Source organism: Miscanthus floridulus, chromosome 17 (assembly GCF_019320115.1).
Source record: "Miscanthus floridulus cultivar M001 chromosome 17, ASM1932011v1, whole genome shotgun sequence".
NCBI lineage: Eukaryota > Viridiplantae > Streptophyta > Magnoliopsida > Poales > Poaceae > Miscanthus > Miscanthus floridulus.
In genome coordinates this window covers 94782973-94799602 of record NC_089596.1, presented here as the reverse complement: position 1 = coordinate 94799602, position 16630 = coordinate 94782973, and the positions used below count along the sequence as shown (strand labels likewise).

General features: G+C 49.7%; 1 protein-coding gene across 5 annotated transcripts; it reads left to right on the top strand.

Annotated features, from left to right (window-relative positions):
* The first annotated feature begins 11552 nt into the window (after positions 1-11552).
* On the top strand, positions 11553-16155 carry LOC136517547 (probable hexosyltransferase MUCI70). Of its 5 annotated transcripts, none has more exons than XM_066511137.1 (9): positions 11578-12042; positions 13433-13720; positions 13801-14014; positions 14116-14225; positions 14316-14515; positions 14750-14853; positions 15012-15199; positions 15286-15485; positions 15705-16155. In XM_066511137.1, exons 1-9 carry the CDS (start codon positions 11769-11771, stop codon positions 15933-15935), a joined length of 1809 nt encoding a protein of 602 aa, XP_066367234.1. In that variant the 5' UTR covers positions 11578-11768; the 3' UTR covers positions 15936-16155. The 5 variants fall into 5 exon arrangements, with proteins under 5 accessions (XP_066367238.1, XP_066367234.1, XP_066367235.1 ...); XM_066511138.1 differs by having other exon boundaries at positions 11583-12039; XM_066511140.1 differs by having other exon boundaries at positions 11899-12029.
* The last annotated feature ends 475 nt before the right edge of the window (positions 16156-16630 follow it).

Here is a 16630-nt window from a genome sequence, read left to right as displayed (position 1 = left end):
ACGTGAAGGGTGCAGCCGCCGGCCCTCTGCACCTTCTGAGCCCCCCTCGTTCCCCTCGGCTTGGTGGTGAACGTCGCTCGGAACAAGTGGAGCCACAACTCCCAGTGGGGAGCGATCCCCAGGTACCCCTCACAGACGGCGACAAAGATGGCCGCCTGCGCGATGGAGTTGGGGCTGAAATTGTGCAGCTCCACGCCATAGTAGTGCGGGAGCACCCGCATGAAGTTGTCCACCGGCGACCCGAAGCCTCGCTCGTGGAAGACGACGAAGCTCACCACATAGCCGTCGCGCGGCCTCGGCTCCGACTCGTTCCCCGGAACAATCCACTCCGGCTCATCGGGGTCGATGATCGGGCGAAGAAGACTAGCCTCCACGAGCGACTGCAGCTTCTCCTCAGTGACGTCGGACCGCTCCCAGGGATCTGCCGGGAGGATGACGGGACCACCAGCCATTGCGCGGCGGAGGACGCTGCTACGACGGTAATCTCTCTCCCTCTCTCTTTCGGTCTCTCGCCCTCGCCCTTCTCTTCCCCGGCGCTCTATGCTCTCAGCAACGGCACGGAGGCAGCAAAAGCGAATGCGGAAAAGGTAAGGAGGGGGAGGGCGAGGCTGTTTGCGTATTTATGCAGGGACGAGTCGAAACCACCGGGCGACGAAATCGGGGAAGTTTCCCCCAGAAAATCCGCTGCGGTTACCCAGATCCGATCTTACCGCCCACGCGCCCACTCCCTCATTAATTGCGGGTGCAGTTATGTCCCGTCGGTTGAAGCCATGTCGCGTCCAACCGCAGCAACAACAGGCGCCGTTTCACCTCCCCGAAAAAGCCACCTCAAAAGGCGCGCCTGACGTTATTAGCCGTAGGGAGAGGGATAGCCCCCACCCGATTCCTTTCAGGCAAAGGAACTGGGCACCGAGCCCGTTACGGTCCAGGGGTTCGAAGGCTGGGCCCCCAGGGGTTTTGACAGCCGCCCCAGGGCAACAGAGTCAGGGGCGACTATGGGCGAGCCTATACGAGGCCAAGGCCCAAGCAAGCGAAATGCTTGGGACACCCTGTGTCGTGTCCGAGACCGGTAGGGAGGTCTCCGAATGGGATCCCACCGTAGGGAGGCACCGAGCCACCGAGGCCCAGCGAACGGCCTCGGCACCCACTAGAGAAACCCTCCGGTACTCTTGGAGCGCGTCTCCGGACCGCTAGCCGACCCCCAGCAAACGGGGTACGGGCCTCCACTCAGACTTACCCGATAACAGCCCACTGGAAATGCCGTTGCTCGCGCCCACCGAGGGTAGCATGGCATCTTCCACCCCTCCTTCCGAGCGAAAAGGAAGCGCGAGGGTCGAATAAAAAGTCAGGAGAATCCCTGACGGCCCTCCTGCTCCGCGTAGAGGCTAAGGGACTCTTTCTGCAGAACATTGCCGAGGCCCAGCGACTTGGGCTCGCACACGAGGGAGCTCGGCAAAACAAACCCTCCTTCCGAGTGAAAAGGAAGCGCGAGGGTCGTTCAAAAAGCCGGAAGAACTCCTGACGGCCCTCTTGCTCCGTGCAGAGGCTAGGGAGCTCCTTCTGCAAAAGACGCCGAGACCCCGCGACCTAGGCTCGCACCTGAGGGGGGCTCGGCGGACAGACCCTCACGCGCGAGGGGCGAACCAAAAGCCAGGGGACCTCTGACCGCTCTCTCGCTCCGTGCGAGAGACTCGGGGGCTCCTCCTGCAACTTTGCCGAGACCCAGCGGCTCAGGCTCGCACACGAGTGGGCTCGGCAAACAGCCCCCCGTCCGAGCGAAAAGGACGTGTGGGAGACGGACAAAAAAGTCGGGAGGACCCCTGACCGCCCTCCCGCTCCGTGCGGAGGCTCGGGGGCTCCGCCTGCACCCAAGATAAAGACAAAGCGACCTAAGCCCGTTACGGTCCAGGGGTTCGAAGGCTGGGCCCCCAGGGGTTTCGACAGCCGCCCCAGGACAAGGGAGTCAGGGACGACTACGGGCGAGCCTGTACAGGCGTGCCCTGGGTCGTGTCCGAGACCGGCAGGGAGGTCTCCGAATGGGATCCCACCGTAGGGAGGCACCGAGCCACCGAGGCCCAGCGAACGGCCTCGGCACCCACTTGAGAAACCCGCCGGTATTCTTGGAGCGCGTCTCCGGACCGCTAGCCGACCCCCAGCGAACGGGGTACGGGCCTCCACTCGGACTTACCCGATAACAGCTCACAGGAAATGCCGTCGCTCGCGCCCACCGAGGGTAGCATGGCATCTTCCACCCCTCCTTCCGAGCGAAAAGGAAGCACGGGGGTCGTACAAAAAGCTGGGGGAACCCCTGACGGCCTTCTCGCTCCAGGCGGAGGCTAAGGGGCTCTTTCCGCAACATTGTCGAGGCCCCGCGATCCGAACTCGCACCCACGGGCCCGGCGAACACGATGAAAACGCCTCGCTCGAAAGAGAAAAAAGCCCCTGAAGAAGTGAAATCACTCCTCCAGGGCCTCGGGGGCTACACCCGGCGGGTGCGCTTGCGCGCACCCACCGAAACCTCGAAAACAAAACACCATCCCGACAGGAACTATCAAGAGCCAATTCTCGTCAGAACCTCAGGGGGAGTGCCTCCACTCCCCCCAAGGCTCGGGGGCTACTGTCGGATACCGTGAGAAGGGGTACCCTAAGCAAGATCCAAAAAACGACTGCTTAGACTTCGTAGAGATCAAAACCAGCTAAACGCTGCTGGCCTCGGCCGATTCTCCGACTCGCCCGAGGCCCCATCACCGCGGGCCTCGGCCGATTCTCCGACTCGCCCGAGGCCCCATCACCGCGGGCCTCGGCTGATTCTCCGACTCGCCCGAGGCCCCATCACCGTGGGCCTCGGCCGATTCTCCGATTCGCCCGAGGCCGCCTCACCGCGGGCCTCGGCCGATTCCCCGCCAAAGGCCTCGGCCGGGCCACCGACCCTCCGTCTCGCGCAAGGCGGGCTCGGCAGCACTCCGCTACCTCTTCCTTCTCCCGTCCCTCTGGCAAAACATCGTGTCGCATCAACTCAGCCAACTGCTGCCCCTGACAACAGCCGTATGACTGGCACAGCACAGCAGAATGGCCGATGGGACAGGAGGCAGGACTGGGCAGGGGTTACCCGCCACTGTACTAACCACCGTGCACATGGGTTGACGCCCATGCCTCACTGTGCTACCAACTCCTGCCCCGAGGACGACGCAGCATGGGGAGCCACGTCTGGGCTACTGTGGCCTCAGAGTCAGTACCTAGGAGCAATAATTCCCTCCAAGGCCTCGGCAGTTTGCTTTAGGGGCTCGACAGCCTGGGGACCCATGTCCGCCAAAGCCCCCCGTGATGGCTTGGCCTCGGCACCTACAGAGCCATAGCCCCCTACGACGTCATCACGCGATGACCTGCACGTCCCTCGGACTGGGCAGGGGTTACCCGTCACTATGCTATCCACCATGCACATGGTTGACACCCATGCCTCACTGTGCTGCCAACTCCTGCCCCGAGGACAACGCAGCATGGGGAGCCACGTCTGGGCTACTGTGGCCTCGGAATCAGTACCCAGGGCCAATAACTCCCCCAAGGCCTCGACAGTTTGCTTCACGGGCTCGGCAGCCTGAGGGTCCATGACCACCGAGCCCCCCACGATGGCTCGGCCTCGGCATCTGCAGAGCCGCTGCTCCCTACGACATCATTACACGGCGACCAGCACGTCGCCCACCATGTCCTGCATCAAGCCGTACTGGAGCCCCACGATGCACAAGATCGAGTATGACCAGCATGTCACTTCCGCACGACGAGGACGGGGCCACTCCATCGACCATACCACAACAGTGGCCGGCTACAGGGCTCGGACACGCCACCCCATTTACAGAAGCGCTATGTAGCAACCTATGTACGGTCCCGGTCCTCCCTTAGAGTATAAAAGGGAGGGACTAGGGCCATTTCTAGGGGGGAACAGGAAGACGAACACACCGATAGAACCACGCTTCCACGCTGCTTGGGAACAACATCTCGAGCAGTCCGCACCACCCTCACCGAGACCTGGGGCTAGCTCCCTCTCTCACCTAGCTTGTAACCCCTACTACGAGCACTCAGGTGCGAGGAATACAAGATCGATCTCTCAGACTGGACATAGGGCCTCGATTGCCTGAACCAGTATAAACCTTGTGTCTCTTTGCATCACCATCCGGGATTAGGGGCACACAGCACAAATTCACTCGTTGGTTGAGGGACCCCCGGTTCCAAAACGCCGACAGGAGGCCCCCGCCTCGCCAGCCAGCCGGATCTAAGGGCAAGTCAACCAAGCAGGTGACATCCAAGAAGCGGAAGTACCCCGATGCAGAGACAGCGAGAGCAGCAGCTGTTGCAGAAGCCGTAGATTGTGCCGAGAGAGGTGGTGCCCGTAGTGGAGTTATCATTGCAGATCAGTCGGTTTCACCAGCACTGAGAGCTGCTATTGAGGATGTTGAGCGTCGTCACGGTAGTTCGGCTGGGATTGCTACGTTTGCAGGACAACGGGTTGCCATTGAGGAGGGTCCGTCAGCACAGTAGCAGCCCCCACCAGCAGAGCCTCAGCCAGCTCAGGAGACTCAGAAGGGTTAGGAGACCGAGCCGGCACCTCAGCTACGCCGCTCGAGTCGTACCAGTGCTGTAGTTCCACCGAGGCCAGTTACACAGCGCAGGGGTTCATGCCCTCCGCCCAGACCACAGGGTCCGCCTCCAGTGGTACACCTCGACTTGAGGGCCGCTACAGCTAGGCAGGTTCAGCAGCTGCGTTTTGTTGAGTTTGAGGTTTGGTTTCCTCCAAGGAGGGATGAGAGAGCAGCTGAGGGGTTCTACACGCCACTGCAGGAGGATTTCTACAATGCATATCTTAACAGTGGGGCAGTGTTCAGATCTCAGAGGGTCTGTCAGATAGAGTCCATTGTGGCAGCAGCCGGAGAGAGCATTCGGCCATACTTGTCATATTTGCTAGGACTGACAGATTTGATTGGAAGGACGGGCATATATGTACCATCTTGGGTCCGTCAGTTTTATGCCTCACTCTACATCGATCCTCATCATAGATTCATTCACTTTGCTTTCAAAGGCAAAGACTACAGAGTGACGAGTGGCAGAGCCAGAGAGATACTGAGGCTATAGGAGCAGCCTATTAAGATGCATGAGGTTTGCTATGGACAGCAGGAGCCTCTCAGGCGTCCTCATGGAGGGTAGGTGCCCCCTACAGATTTAGTGCGACATTGCTTCAAGGAGCCTTTTGGTGAGGGGTCGAGCAGGAACCCTAGTGACTTGACTCCTACAGCGAGGGTACTAGAGGCCATCATTAAGAGGACACTGCTTCCCAGGTTGGGATACAGGGAGGGCCTGACTCGCTTACAGCTCTGGCTTCTCAATGCCATCATGCAGAGGACAGTATTTGACATCTGGGACCTCCTTCTTTTAGAGATGGAGGATACTATTACTGAGGGATTCAAGGGTCACAGACAGCTTCCCTATGCTCACTGGATCACGTTCCTCATCCGCAGAATAGTGCTTGATAAGCCCCTTGGTATGATGGATGAGTATACAGGTGCCACCACAGAGTTCCCAGCCTATAACCTGTCACAGAGGATCAGACACACCACTCCTCAGGCACCCAGACAGCCTAGCCGTCGTCCCGACGTGCTAGAGTCCGCAGCTCAGCAGGATGAGATCATCAGAGGGATTGCTGCCACTGAGGAGGAGGAGCTAGAGGCACAATAGGAGGTGAGCGAGTATAGTGACAGCTCCGACGACGACTACTAGCCTGTTCCTCAGATGCCTCCATGCAGACATGATGCAGAGGCCGGTAGCTCCAGTTCTGCTCCACCTGCTCCGTAGATAGACCCCGCTCTCATAGCTATTCTTGAGCGGATGCAGCAGGATCAGACACGACAGGCACAGGAGACAGCTGCCAACTTCGCACAGTTTCAGGCTCGTCAGGACGAGTTCCAGCGGCAGCAGCAGCTCCTTCAGCACCAGCAGTTACTTATGCAGCAGCAGCTCATGGGATTTATGCAGCATGTAGTGACAGCCATTGGGGTCCCACTGCCACAGCCTTCGCCCCAGCTTGCATAGCCTCCTACCACTTCGACGACTCCAGCAGTACAGCCCAGTGGGCTCTAGAGTCAGGGACAGCCTCCAGCTCAGTTTACTTCACCTCCTGTACAGGTGTCCCAGTGGTTAGCCTCACCTGGTGTAACCCCGCAGTTTACTCCTTATCACACGGGTTTCTCACCAGAGCAGTCTCCCTCGCTATTCGTGCCTGAAACGTCAGTCTCCAGGAGTCTTGGAGCATCTTTCAGCGAGTTGACCGGCATGCCTACACCGCCTCATATGCATTCTGCCGGTCCATCTACAGCCGCTCCAGCTATCATGACTACTCAGAGGCTCCCCTCGTCTGTCACCTCGTTAGATCCTACGACAGACATACTAGCAGCTTCACAGGCAGCACCTGCCCTAGCTCAGACCCAGACCGCTTCAGCGACACTTCCTGCCATAGAGGGTCAGTCAGTTCAGAGCTCAGGGTCAGATGATGATGGCGCTCAGTTTCATATTGCTCCACGTACTTCAGCGCCCGACTCGTCCACTGCTGCCCCGCCATCCGACCCTTAGGTTTTGGTGTTTGACGCCAAAGGGGGAGAGGGTTTGAGTATGTAGACCTAGGGGGAGCGAGTTTCAGGGGGAGCTAGTTATCTAGTATTAGCCTATTATATACATTTGGAGTTTTATTTGTGTGATACACTATTACTTATGCATTCGTGAGTTTACTTTCATGCATACTATTATATATATGTGATAGTGCTATCTTTGTGATTGTGATATTTGACATGTGTGATTTCTACTTTGCATTATTTATATGTCATATCACTTGTGTAATGCTCATTTGCTTTTGCTTCCGCGTTTACACTTCAAAGCAAATGAGCTTTGTTACTTGTACTCATGATTTATTCATATCCTTTGAGTACATTGTGATGGCTTGGGTCATACAAGCTTGCCTAACTCTTGTGTTCTTATTGACAAAAGCTTATATGAATCAAGCCCGTCTAAAAACCTCACTCCATAACATACTCGAGGTGGTATTGTCATCAATCACCAAAAAGGGGGAGATTGAAAGCATCTAGGCCTCTAGTTGGATTTCGGTGATTAATGTCAATACAAGATTACTATGACTAACGTGTGTTTTGCAGAGGCAATTAAGTTAGGTCATGGTAATGGAGATCGATTGGGCAATCGAGGTTGTCATGCCCCTACGATGGAAATCGTTTCGGTTTTTAAAGGATGGACGACAAGGTTAAGGATAACTAGTTCTAAGTGTCGATTGGAGTTGGAGAGACACTTAGAGTAGTTTAGAACTTTGTTTTTCCTTTGGCCGTACTATTAAGGGGGGTATGAACGGGTAGCTTGACCTAGTTGAGTCTAGTGAGTTAGGTGTGGTGCACACTTGTTAAAACTAGCTCTAGGTAGCTCCTATGAATGCCTAAGATCCTTTGGAGCAAACTTCATTCACATATGTTCGAAAGTTGGAAGTGAATGGAGGGTCAAACACTGACCGGACGCTGGCTCCGGTGCGACCGGACGCTGGCCGCAGGGTCCGGTCAGTTCATTTGACCATGAAGAACAAGTCTGGTGTGACCGGACGCTGGAAGGTCGTGTGACCGGACGCTGAGGGCTAGCGTCCGGTCGACTCCAGTAAGGGTCTAGACTTGGGAAAAAGTGACCGGACGCGTCCGGTCAGTGGTGACCGGACCCTGAGTATCCGGCGTCCGGTCGTTTATAGTAAGCATCCAAGAGCGACCGGACGCGTCCGGTCGGTACTGATCGGACCCTAACAGCGTCCGGTCATCACTTGAAAACTGTTTGCGGGTTGAACTGACCGGAGCGTCCGGTCAAAACGATCGGAGCGTTCGGTCATCCCGCAGAAGCTCATAACGGTTCGTTTTTCAGGCTGCCTTATAAATAGAAGCTCCACTCGTGAGTGGAGCAACTTTTGCTCATTCCAACAGCTGAGAAACACGTTTGTGAGTGCCAAGAAGAGCAAGGTCCTAGTGAGGTGTTTGTGATTTAAGAATCCAAGAGAGTAGCCTCACTAGCAAATCAAGAGTAACAAAGTGTGCATCCATCTTCTTATTAGGCTTCGCGTGGTCAAGTGAGAGTTCGTGCTTGTTACTCTTGGTGATCGCCATCACCTAGACGGCTTGGTGGTGATTGGGAGTTTGGTGTTCACCCGGCGGAGCTTGTTGGTGACCCAACTCAAGTTGTGAGCGGTTTTGGGTGATTCGCCGTGACGGAGTGTCGAAGAATCAACCCGTAGAGAGCACTTGATACTTGCGCGGATCAAGGGAGAGCTACACCCTTGCGTGGGTGCTCCAACGAGGACTAGTGGGGAGTGACGACTCTCCGATACCTCGGCAAAAACATCGCCGCGTTCCTTTCTCTCTCTATTTACTTTGAGCACTTACTTTGAGTATTTATGTTGAGCAATTCAATACTTGTTTTACATCCATAGAATTGCTTGCTAGAGTAAGTTTGGAACATAGGTTGCGAGGTTGTTGTGCATTAGTTTGATTTAAACACTTTTCTAGGCACAAGGGGTTAATTGGGCTATCCGTATGATTTGATTATTGCAAGAGAATTTAGAATTTGCCCAATTCACCCCCCTCTTGGGCATCTTGATCCTTTCAGAGAGTATTGTGGAATTTTGTTTGTTGTTGCTCTTAATCTACATGAGAAGCATCACAAGCTTTTTTTAGCCCTCTTGGTAAGGCAAACATATTAAATGGGGCATATCTATGTTGCCTATATCACGATTACATGATTTCTTGGCATTTATTATTTTACTTGTCTCATATTTCAATGTATAATTGTTATTTTGCTCAAAGATTTCTACACATTTATTTTTGTCCTCTATGACTTAGATTGTGGAAGTGATAATTAATATCCATTGGAGGATTCTATGACTCTACATTGTAGTCATGTTGAACCCTATATACTATAAGTAGATGTCCATGGTGCAAGGACCAAGCAAAATTGACAATATTCATCATTTCTCAGGCTAAAATAGAGGAAATAGTCTCCTTGATGACTATAAAAGAAATCCTTCTAGTTGTTGCCTTTGCCTTTGTGTTTACTATATTTGTAGGACATCAAGCTTCGGGTGAGGGTGATTGTTATTACCAGAAGGTGGCGGTTTTTGTTAGCTGCGACAAAACCATAAGAAATGGCATTGAGAATGCCCCACCAAGCAGCAAATGTTGTCAAGCTATACGAAAAGCTGGCATGTGTGTTTGTCATAATATTAGTGTTGAAGATGAGCACTTCATAAGCGCCGCAAGAATTGTTGGGGCTGTACAGGTTTGTGCCAAGCCACTGCCAGCTGGAACTAAATGTGGAAGTAAGTAATTACTATTATCTTTTTACGAGAAAAATTCATGGAATATTTTATCTTTGTTGAGTAATTATCATGTATGACAAGCATAAATTAATTCTTACTTGTTAGTCTGTGGAACATGTGTAACAGAATACAATATGATTTTCTTTTCAGCTTGGACTGTTCAACTCCACCGCTACTGACGCCAATGGTTCATCCATGAGAGTACATCAAGGAGAGCAACCAAACCAAATAATCATGAAATGAAGCTAATGAATATGTGTTCAGTTGGGTTTCATTCCATGTGTTTAGTTGTGGAAAGTTAATGAAAAATAAATAATTACCATAAAACATTATTGTAAGAACAACTCCGACAGCTAAAGGGGGAAAACGAATCTGTAGCAGGGCTCTTACTTAGGCCCTAAAATTCCTCCTCAAGCCCTCATTCCAAGGGTCTCTCCCGGGGACCATGTTTTTTCTATTGTGTTGGTTTCCCCTCACCTTTCACGCGTGTACCCACACGGATTATAACCGCTGCTGCTGACCGCTCTACCTCCATCACCTCCAAATCTGATGTAAGGATCTAATAGCCTCATTGCCTCACTGTCCATCTTGAACATGACCAAATTAGGAAATAAACATTAACATCTAAAGTACTAAATAAACACACTACCAATGATATTTTATGGTGGATGTAATGAAACTAGTTTAATATTATATATAGTAATATACTTTTCTATAAATTCGATTCAAATTAGAGAAGTTTGACTTGAAGTAAAACTAGAGTTATGTACAATAAAAAGTTATTGTACAGTAAACGAAGTATGACGGACGCAGACGCAAAACAAACACACTGTGTGTTGTAAACCATGGGTTCAGTTAGCACCGTCTGACATCATTCTCACCATTTTACTTTAAAAAGGTATTTTGTAGGTGCTGCCTAGTCGGCACAGTTTCGAAAAGCGGAAAGACTAGCGCTCGGGCGTTCAGACGGTTGCGCGTGCCTGGACACCCGCGCCTGCTTCGTCTTGGTCTCTCGGATTCGCGTGCCGCTAGTGCCAGCTCCGCCACCCATACCAGCTCTGCTTCCCGTCCCCTCGTTCGGACCGCTCTCTTCCGCTCCACTGCCCACGCCGTCTAGATGACTCGGCCCCATCTCTTCCACACCGGCTTCTCGCCCGCCTCTTCCACACCGCTTCGCGCTCGTCTCTTCCATGCCGCTCGGATGATTCCCCCGCCTCTTCCACACTGGCGCTGCGCGGCCTGTCCACATCGACGCCGCCATGGCTCCCACGCTAGCTTTCTCTTCCTCGCTCAATAATCCTACATCCGGATCTACTTTTACAACACTCAGATCAACATAGGTCTCAACCAGATGAAATATTTGGAACATACATTTGCAACATAGCCATTGCAACATATGCAACATCCAGATAAAACACTCGTAACATATTTATGAAACAGATGAAACATTTTGAACAAACTCTTGCAACATACGTGTATAACCATTGCAACATCCATTTAAAAACATTTGAAACATACATCTTAAACATCTATTAACACTTCAAACATGCGTTTTGCAACCTAGGGAAGGTTGGGGCCGGTTGATTCCAGGCGTCGGTGTGGAAGCCGGCAGCGAGCGGCGGCACGCGAGCACCACCAACGTCAGCACAACTAGCACCGACCTTGGCTCAGCCGAGCAGGCGGCGCGCGCGGCGGGTGGGAGCAGACTACGCGTGCGACGGGAGGGAGGGAGCAAGGCGGATTGGGGCGGCGGCCGTGAGCGCGGAGTGGGGCGGGGGCCGTGCGATACATAGGTGAGCGGCGCGGATGGGTTGGTCAGTTCGGACGGACAGACGCGCGTGGCATAGCATTATCGTTCGGAAAGACCAGCGTTCTTCAGAATAGAAAGCCCCCACACGTTGATCGGGCGTGTTCTGACTTTCACGTTACAACCCAAGACATCGAAAAAGTATAGCAAGTTTGCAACGAAAGAGACAATATATGGAAAGAGAACACGCGCAACTCCTAGGCTTCGATTCTCTGGTTGGAGCGCATGCGAGCCCGTAAAATGCATGCGAAATTTATGCGTCCAAACTAAACTAGGAAACGGGGCTACAAATTTATGAATTTCCACAAAACATAAGAGTTGCTGAAAGCGCGCGGGTAAAACCAGAAAGTGCAGTATGCACACTGAATACACTTTTTTATTCATTCGGATCGTCATTTTCATTTTTTTCACCGCACTGTGCCGCTGCGCATGCCCGGGCCGAGCCAGTGATCACGAGCCCGAATCACTCGTGAGTTACAGCGAGGGGTATATGTGGAAGCTGAAAAAATTCGGGGTGCGCCCGTGCATCCCAGCACCGGAAGCTGGATCTGCCCCTGCGGTGGCGGCATGAGCGGCGGGGCGTCACTGGGGGTCAGGTCGTCGGGGAGCTACGGATCGCTGCCGCAGCAGCAGCTAGGCGGCTGCCAGTCGTCGCCGTCGCCGTCCCCGCCGCTCGCCGCGCGGAAGCCCGCGAAGATGTCCCTCGGCGGGGCCGGCGGCCCGCGCGTCTTCGCCCGGATCTGCAAGCTCGCCGGACGCTACCAGCGGATGCTCCTCCTCCTCCTCGTCGCCGTCGCCGTCGCCTTCTGCTTCCTCTTCTCATTACTTGTCAGTAAAGGTGGTGGTTGCCTTGCCTCGTGTTCCAGTTCTAATCCATGATGCTGTTTCAGTCACTAGACTAGATTATATATTGCGAATTGTTATCGCGATTGTGTAGCCAGTAAGTTCAGGGAAATGACAGTGTGCAACTTGCAAGTGATATTATTCTATAATCCACGTCAATGTTTCTCTGTACCTTATGCACACTTTATGTTTATTTAGACATGTGTTTTCGGATCTTAGCGTGTGTTATTGCGCATTCTTTATCCCGCATCAACTTTGACTTTAGCTGACTGATATGATGCAAAGGGGATTAGTATATTATACTCTTGCAGTCCAGGCCACTCTGATCAGTCTCAATGTCTGGGCGATTTGCATTGAGAGATTGAACAATAATATTGGGAGTGCGATCTGAAGTTTTGAATTCTATGGTTCTGACTGCGGATCAGCCAGTTTTCTGGAACTGAAGTACATACTTGTTGAGAGATATAGTGTTTGATCTAGCTAATGTGGCTTAGGCATTTCTACAAGTTTATACCTGGTGATGATTCTAGCACGGGTTGTGCCTTTGTGGTGCCAGCTTTGTAGATGGGCTCATATTGCAACAGCTGTTTGTTTAAAATCGTTATAGGTAAACTGCACATTTGTGTTTGTGCCTGGTCCTTTCTTTTCAGTATGCACCTCATTTGGCTTCTGCTGACCATTTTAATTTGACATTTAATAATTCACTAGAATATTTGGTCCATTTTGTCAAGAAGCCAATTTCAATGCTCTTTCATTGTTACCAACTTACAATTTACAAATTACAATGACAGAAAGTTGGTTTGTTTCTTCTGAGTCTAATTTAAGACTTGGGGTCTTATTCCCCTCCTGAAGCAGTGGGAAGCTAAAGGTTTCCAAACCTTATATCAAGGTCCTAACGGACAAAATATTCTATGTGATGCCAAGTTAAGGTCTGACAAATTTTAGGGGATGGCTTTCTACTTATAGATGCACGCCATCTTCTTGCTCCAGTTTTTCATTAGTTTGCAAATTTATTGAGAAAATAAGAAAAAAAATTCACTGGCATTTGGTGTAATTGAATGTTTTTCTAGCAATATGCCAAACAAGAAATCTATCTCCTACTACAGCTAATGCCATTAACATATTTCTGAGCTTGCAGCTGCAGTTAGAGCACATTTTTCACATGCATCTGTCCATGTTAGTGATTCAACTGGATTTCTGTTTGCGAAACCCAATGTGTGCTAAACTTTATTAGTTTGAATAATAACCGGACTGAAAAATCTGTTGTAAAAAATTCCATACTGAAGTAAGATGTAACATTCAGTTGTAAGTATATGTTTTCTTGTCCTTTTTTTCACCATAGTATGTGTGTTCCAATATTGACCTAATAATTTTTTTTTCTGTTTTAGATGAAGATGCATCACCTGGTGTTGAGACCATGCTTGTGTTTTCTGATCATGTCCGGAGCTTTGTGAACCCTGTTTGGACATCGTCGGGCAGACCAGTAGCTCAGAGAGGTTCGCTGACTGTGAATGGTTTGAATACAACATCACAGATGGAAAAACAATCCGATAGCAAACAACAAGTTCAGGAACTTATACAGAGTTTTCCACCAGCTGTTGTTATGGATCACCATTCTTGTGAAAATTTCTCATTGTCTCCTCCACCTATTGATAGGAAACGCACTGGACCACGACGTAAGTGTACATTCCTGACTATTCCAATTCAGTGCTAGTTTAGTTCTGAATCTAAACTAATGTATTTTAATCTTGTATAGCCTGTCCAGTTTGTTATTTGCCAGTTGAGCAAGCTCTGGCACTGAGGCCAGCTAAACCATCATTGTCACCAGTCCTTCAAAGATTAAATTATATGTTTGAAGAGAATTTGATTCCCAAAGAGTCAAAGAGTGGTTCTTTGTTTGGAGGTTTTCCATCCCTGGAGGAACGAGATAAGTCTTATGACATAAAAGACTCGATGACTGTACATTGTGGGTATGCCCATACATTTCATTTACTTTATCTCGAGATCATGTAATGGCTGTTTACAAAATCAGTATCTCTTTTGCTGTAGCTAACCTACTGTTTGTCTCCAGATTTATAAGAGGGAAGATACCTGGTCTTAATACTGGGTTTGACATAGATGAAGCAGATCGTTCTGAGATGCAGCTGTGCCAGAGGACTGTTGTTGCCTCCGCTATTTTTGGTAACTACTGCTTTGGATTTCAGTCCTCGTTACAAATTGCTTGTACACTTGCTTACAAATACTGTGGACACTTGCTTACAAACTTCGCAGGTAATTATGATGTAATGCAACAACCAGAAAATATCAGCAAATTTTCAAAAGATACAGTTTGCTTCTTTATGTTTCTGGATGAAGAAACAGAAGCTGCAATAAAGAACTCCACTACTATTGGTCATACTAAAAGAATCGGGCTGTGGCGGGTAGTTGTTGTCCGCAACCTACCATTTACAGATGCTAGGCTCAATGGAAAGGTACCTGTGCAGTTGGCGATTTTGATTTTTCTCAGCCAAACCTGTGTTGTTCGCAATCTACCATGTTGTTTTTTGTTTTTCTCCATGAAGTGAATAGGGAATACTGGACTCCATATTATCCTTGTTATCCCATTCTGAATGTTTGCTTGACATTCGTTAATGCAAATCAGAATCAACAAGTTTATTGGGTTTGGTTTTATCATTTATGGCCCCTGTGATCTTTTCCTCCTACAGGTTCCAAAGCTCTTACTTCATCGGCTTTTTCCTAATGTGCAATATTCAATTTGGATTGATGGGAAACTTAAGCTGGTGAGGGATCCTTATCAGGTATTAGAAAGGTAAACCGTCACTTGTTTTGCACTATGTACTCTTCGCATAGCTCAGGGAACAATTAGATATGCTGTTAGAAATTAAGTTCTCTAGTTGCCAGTGCGACTAATGCTCCATTTGGTCTATCAGTTTTGTCCCGTTTTGTGTAACTACACTTATGTTACAGGTTCTTGTGGAGGAAGAATGTTAGCTTTGCTATTTCCAGGCATTACAGACGCTTCGATGTTTTTGAGGAAGCTGAGGCCAACAAGGCTGGTGGAAAATATGATAACACATCAATTGACTACCAGATAGAGTTCTACAAAAGAGAGGGTCTAACCCATTATTCATCAGCCAAGCTTCCTATAACGAGTGGTAGTTACTTCTCCCCCCTGATCCCTGACCTATTAATATTGCTAACACTGCATACCTGCCTGATATCAGTATACTCTGATTAACAGACGTCCCGGAGGGCTGTGTGATAATTAGGGAACATATCCCCATAACAAACTTGTTTACATGCCTTTGGTTCAATGAAGTTGACCGCTTCACGTCCAGAGATCAGCTAAGCTTCAGCACAGTTAGGGATAAAATAAGGTCGCGAGTTAATTGGACTGCAGACATGTTCCTGGATTGTGAAAGGCGTGATTTCGTTGTTCAGGTATTTTTCAGTTTTTCTTGTTTGATTTATTGCCACTGATTTTCTGTGCGCTGTTTTGCTATGACATAAATTGCTGATAGATTATAGAACTAGGATTTTGCTTTAGGGAAAACAGCACATTCTTTGTGATGGCCTGCTTATTCCAGAACGACTAACCTTCTATTCTTTTTGTCTATTATTGATTACTTATTTTTTTCTTACACCATTCTTACTTTACAGTCGTACCACCGAGAACTGTTGGAACAGAGGCAGGCTACCTTACGAAGTTGGCCTCCCCAGCGGCCTCCCATTGTGCGCTACCAACCTAGAAAGATGCTTCCAGACAATGCCGCAAAGGAACCATGGAAGGCTTCTGCAACCAAGAAGTTATCAGGGAAGCGAACACGGGATAAGAAATCAAGCTCGAGACGAACTCATCGAACTAACGGGAAGGAAGCAATTCAACTGTAAATCCTGGCAATTTTGCTCCTATACAACTGCACATCTAACGGACAGCATTCCAACATTGTTTTACTTTAACTTCCTTTCATGCTCCCCTCCCCAAATGCGCCAAAATTTTGTTAGGGATTGTTGATAGAGAGCTGAAATTCTTTGTTGTAAATAAACAATTTTAGATCAGAGATGGATTCAACTAGCAGCTGATTCGATTCAATTCATTTTGGAGGTAGTCTTTGGCAGGGTTTCAAATACAGTCAATGTTGTCAGATAATGCCATTGATACCTGAACGAGTGAAGGGGGGCTAGTGATGGCGTGGAGTTACCGCAGCTTAATTCAGGAGAGAAGAGGCGGCTGCACGAGCTCCAGCTGCTGGCAATGGCCGATTTATCGGGAAGAGTTGAGTGGCCGGAAGCGTTGTCAATTGTCATTTGCAGTTTCGCGTTATCATTATCACAAACGCATTGTAGCATGCTTCTTAAAACTGTGACTTCATCAGGAATCGTCAACAACTTTTATACTCCCTCCATCCCAAATTGTAAGTCATTCCAAGAATCTTGGAGAGTCAAACTTTTTTAAGTTTGACTAAAATTATAGAGAGAAACACAAAGATTGATGACATCAAATAGGTATAATATGAAAATATAACTAATGAAGAATCTAATGATACTTACTTTGTATGATAAATATTATTATTTTGTTATATAAA

Bases quoted from the DNA above. Each gene is read 5' to 3' on its own strand.
- LOC136517547 (XM_066511137.1), top strand. From the start codon at position 11,769: ATGAGCGGCGGGGCGTCACTGGGGGTCAGGTCGTCGGGGAGCTACGGA. The intron at 13,721-13,800 runs GTAAGTGTACAT...AATCTTGTATAG, and splicing joins GAAACGCACTGGACCACGAC to CCTGTCCAGTTTGTTATTTG. The intron at 14,516-14,749 runs GTACCTGTGCAG...TTCCTCCTACAG, and splicing joins ATGCTAGGCTCAATGGAAAG to GTTCCAAAGCTCTTACTTCA.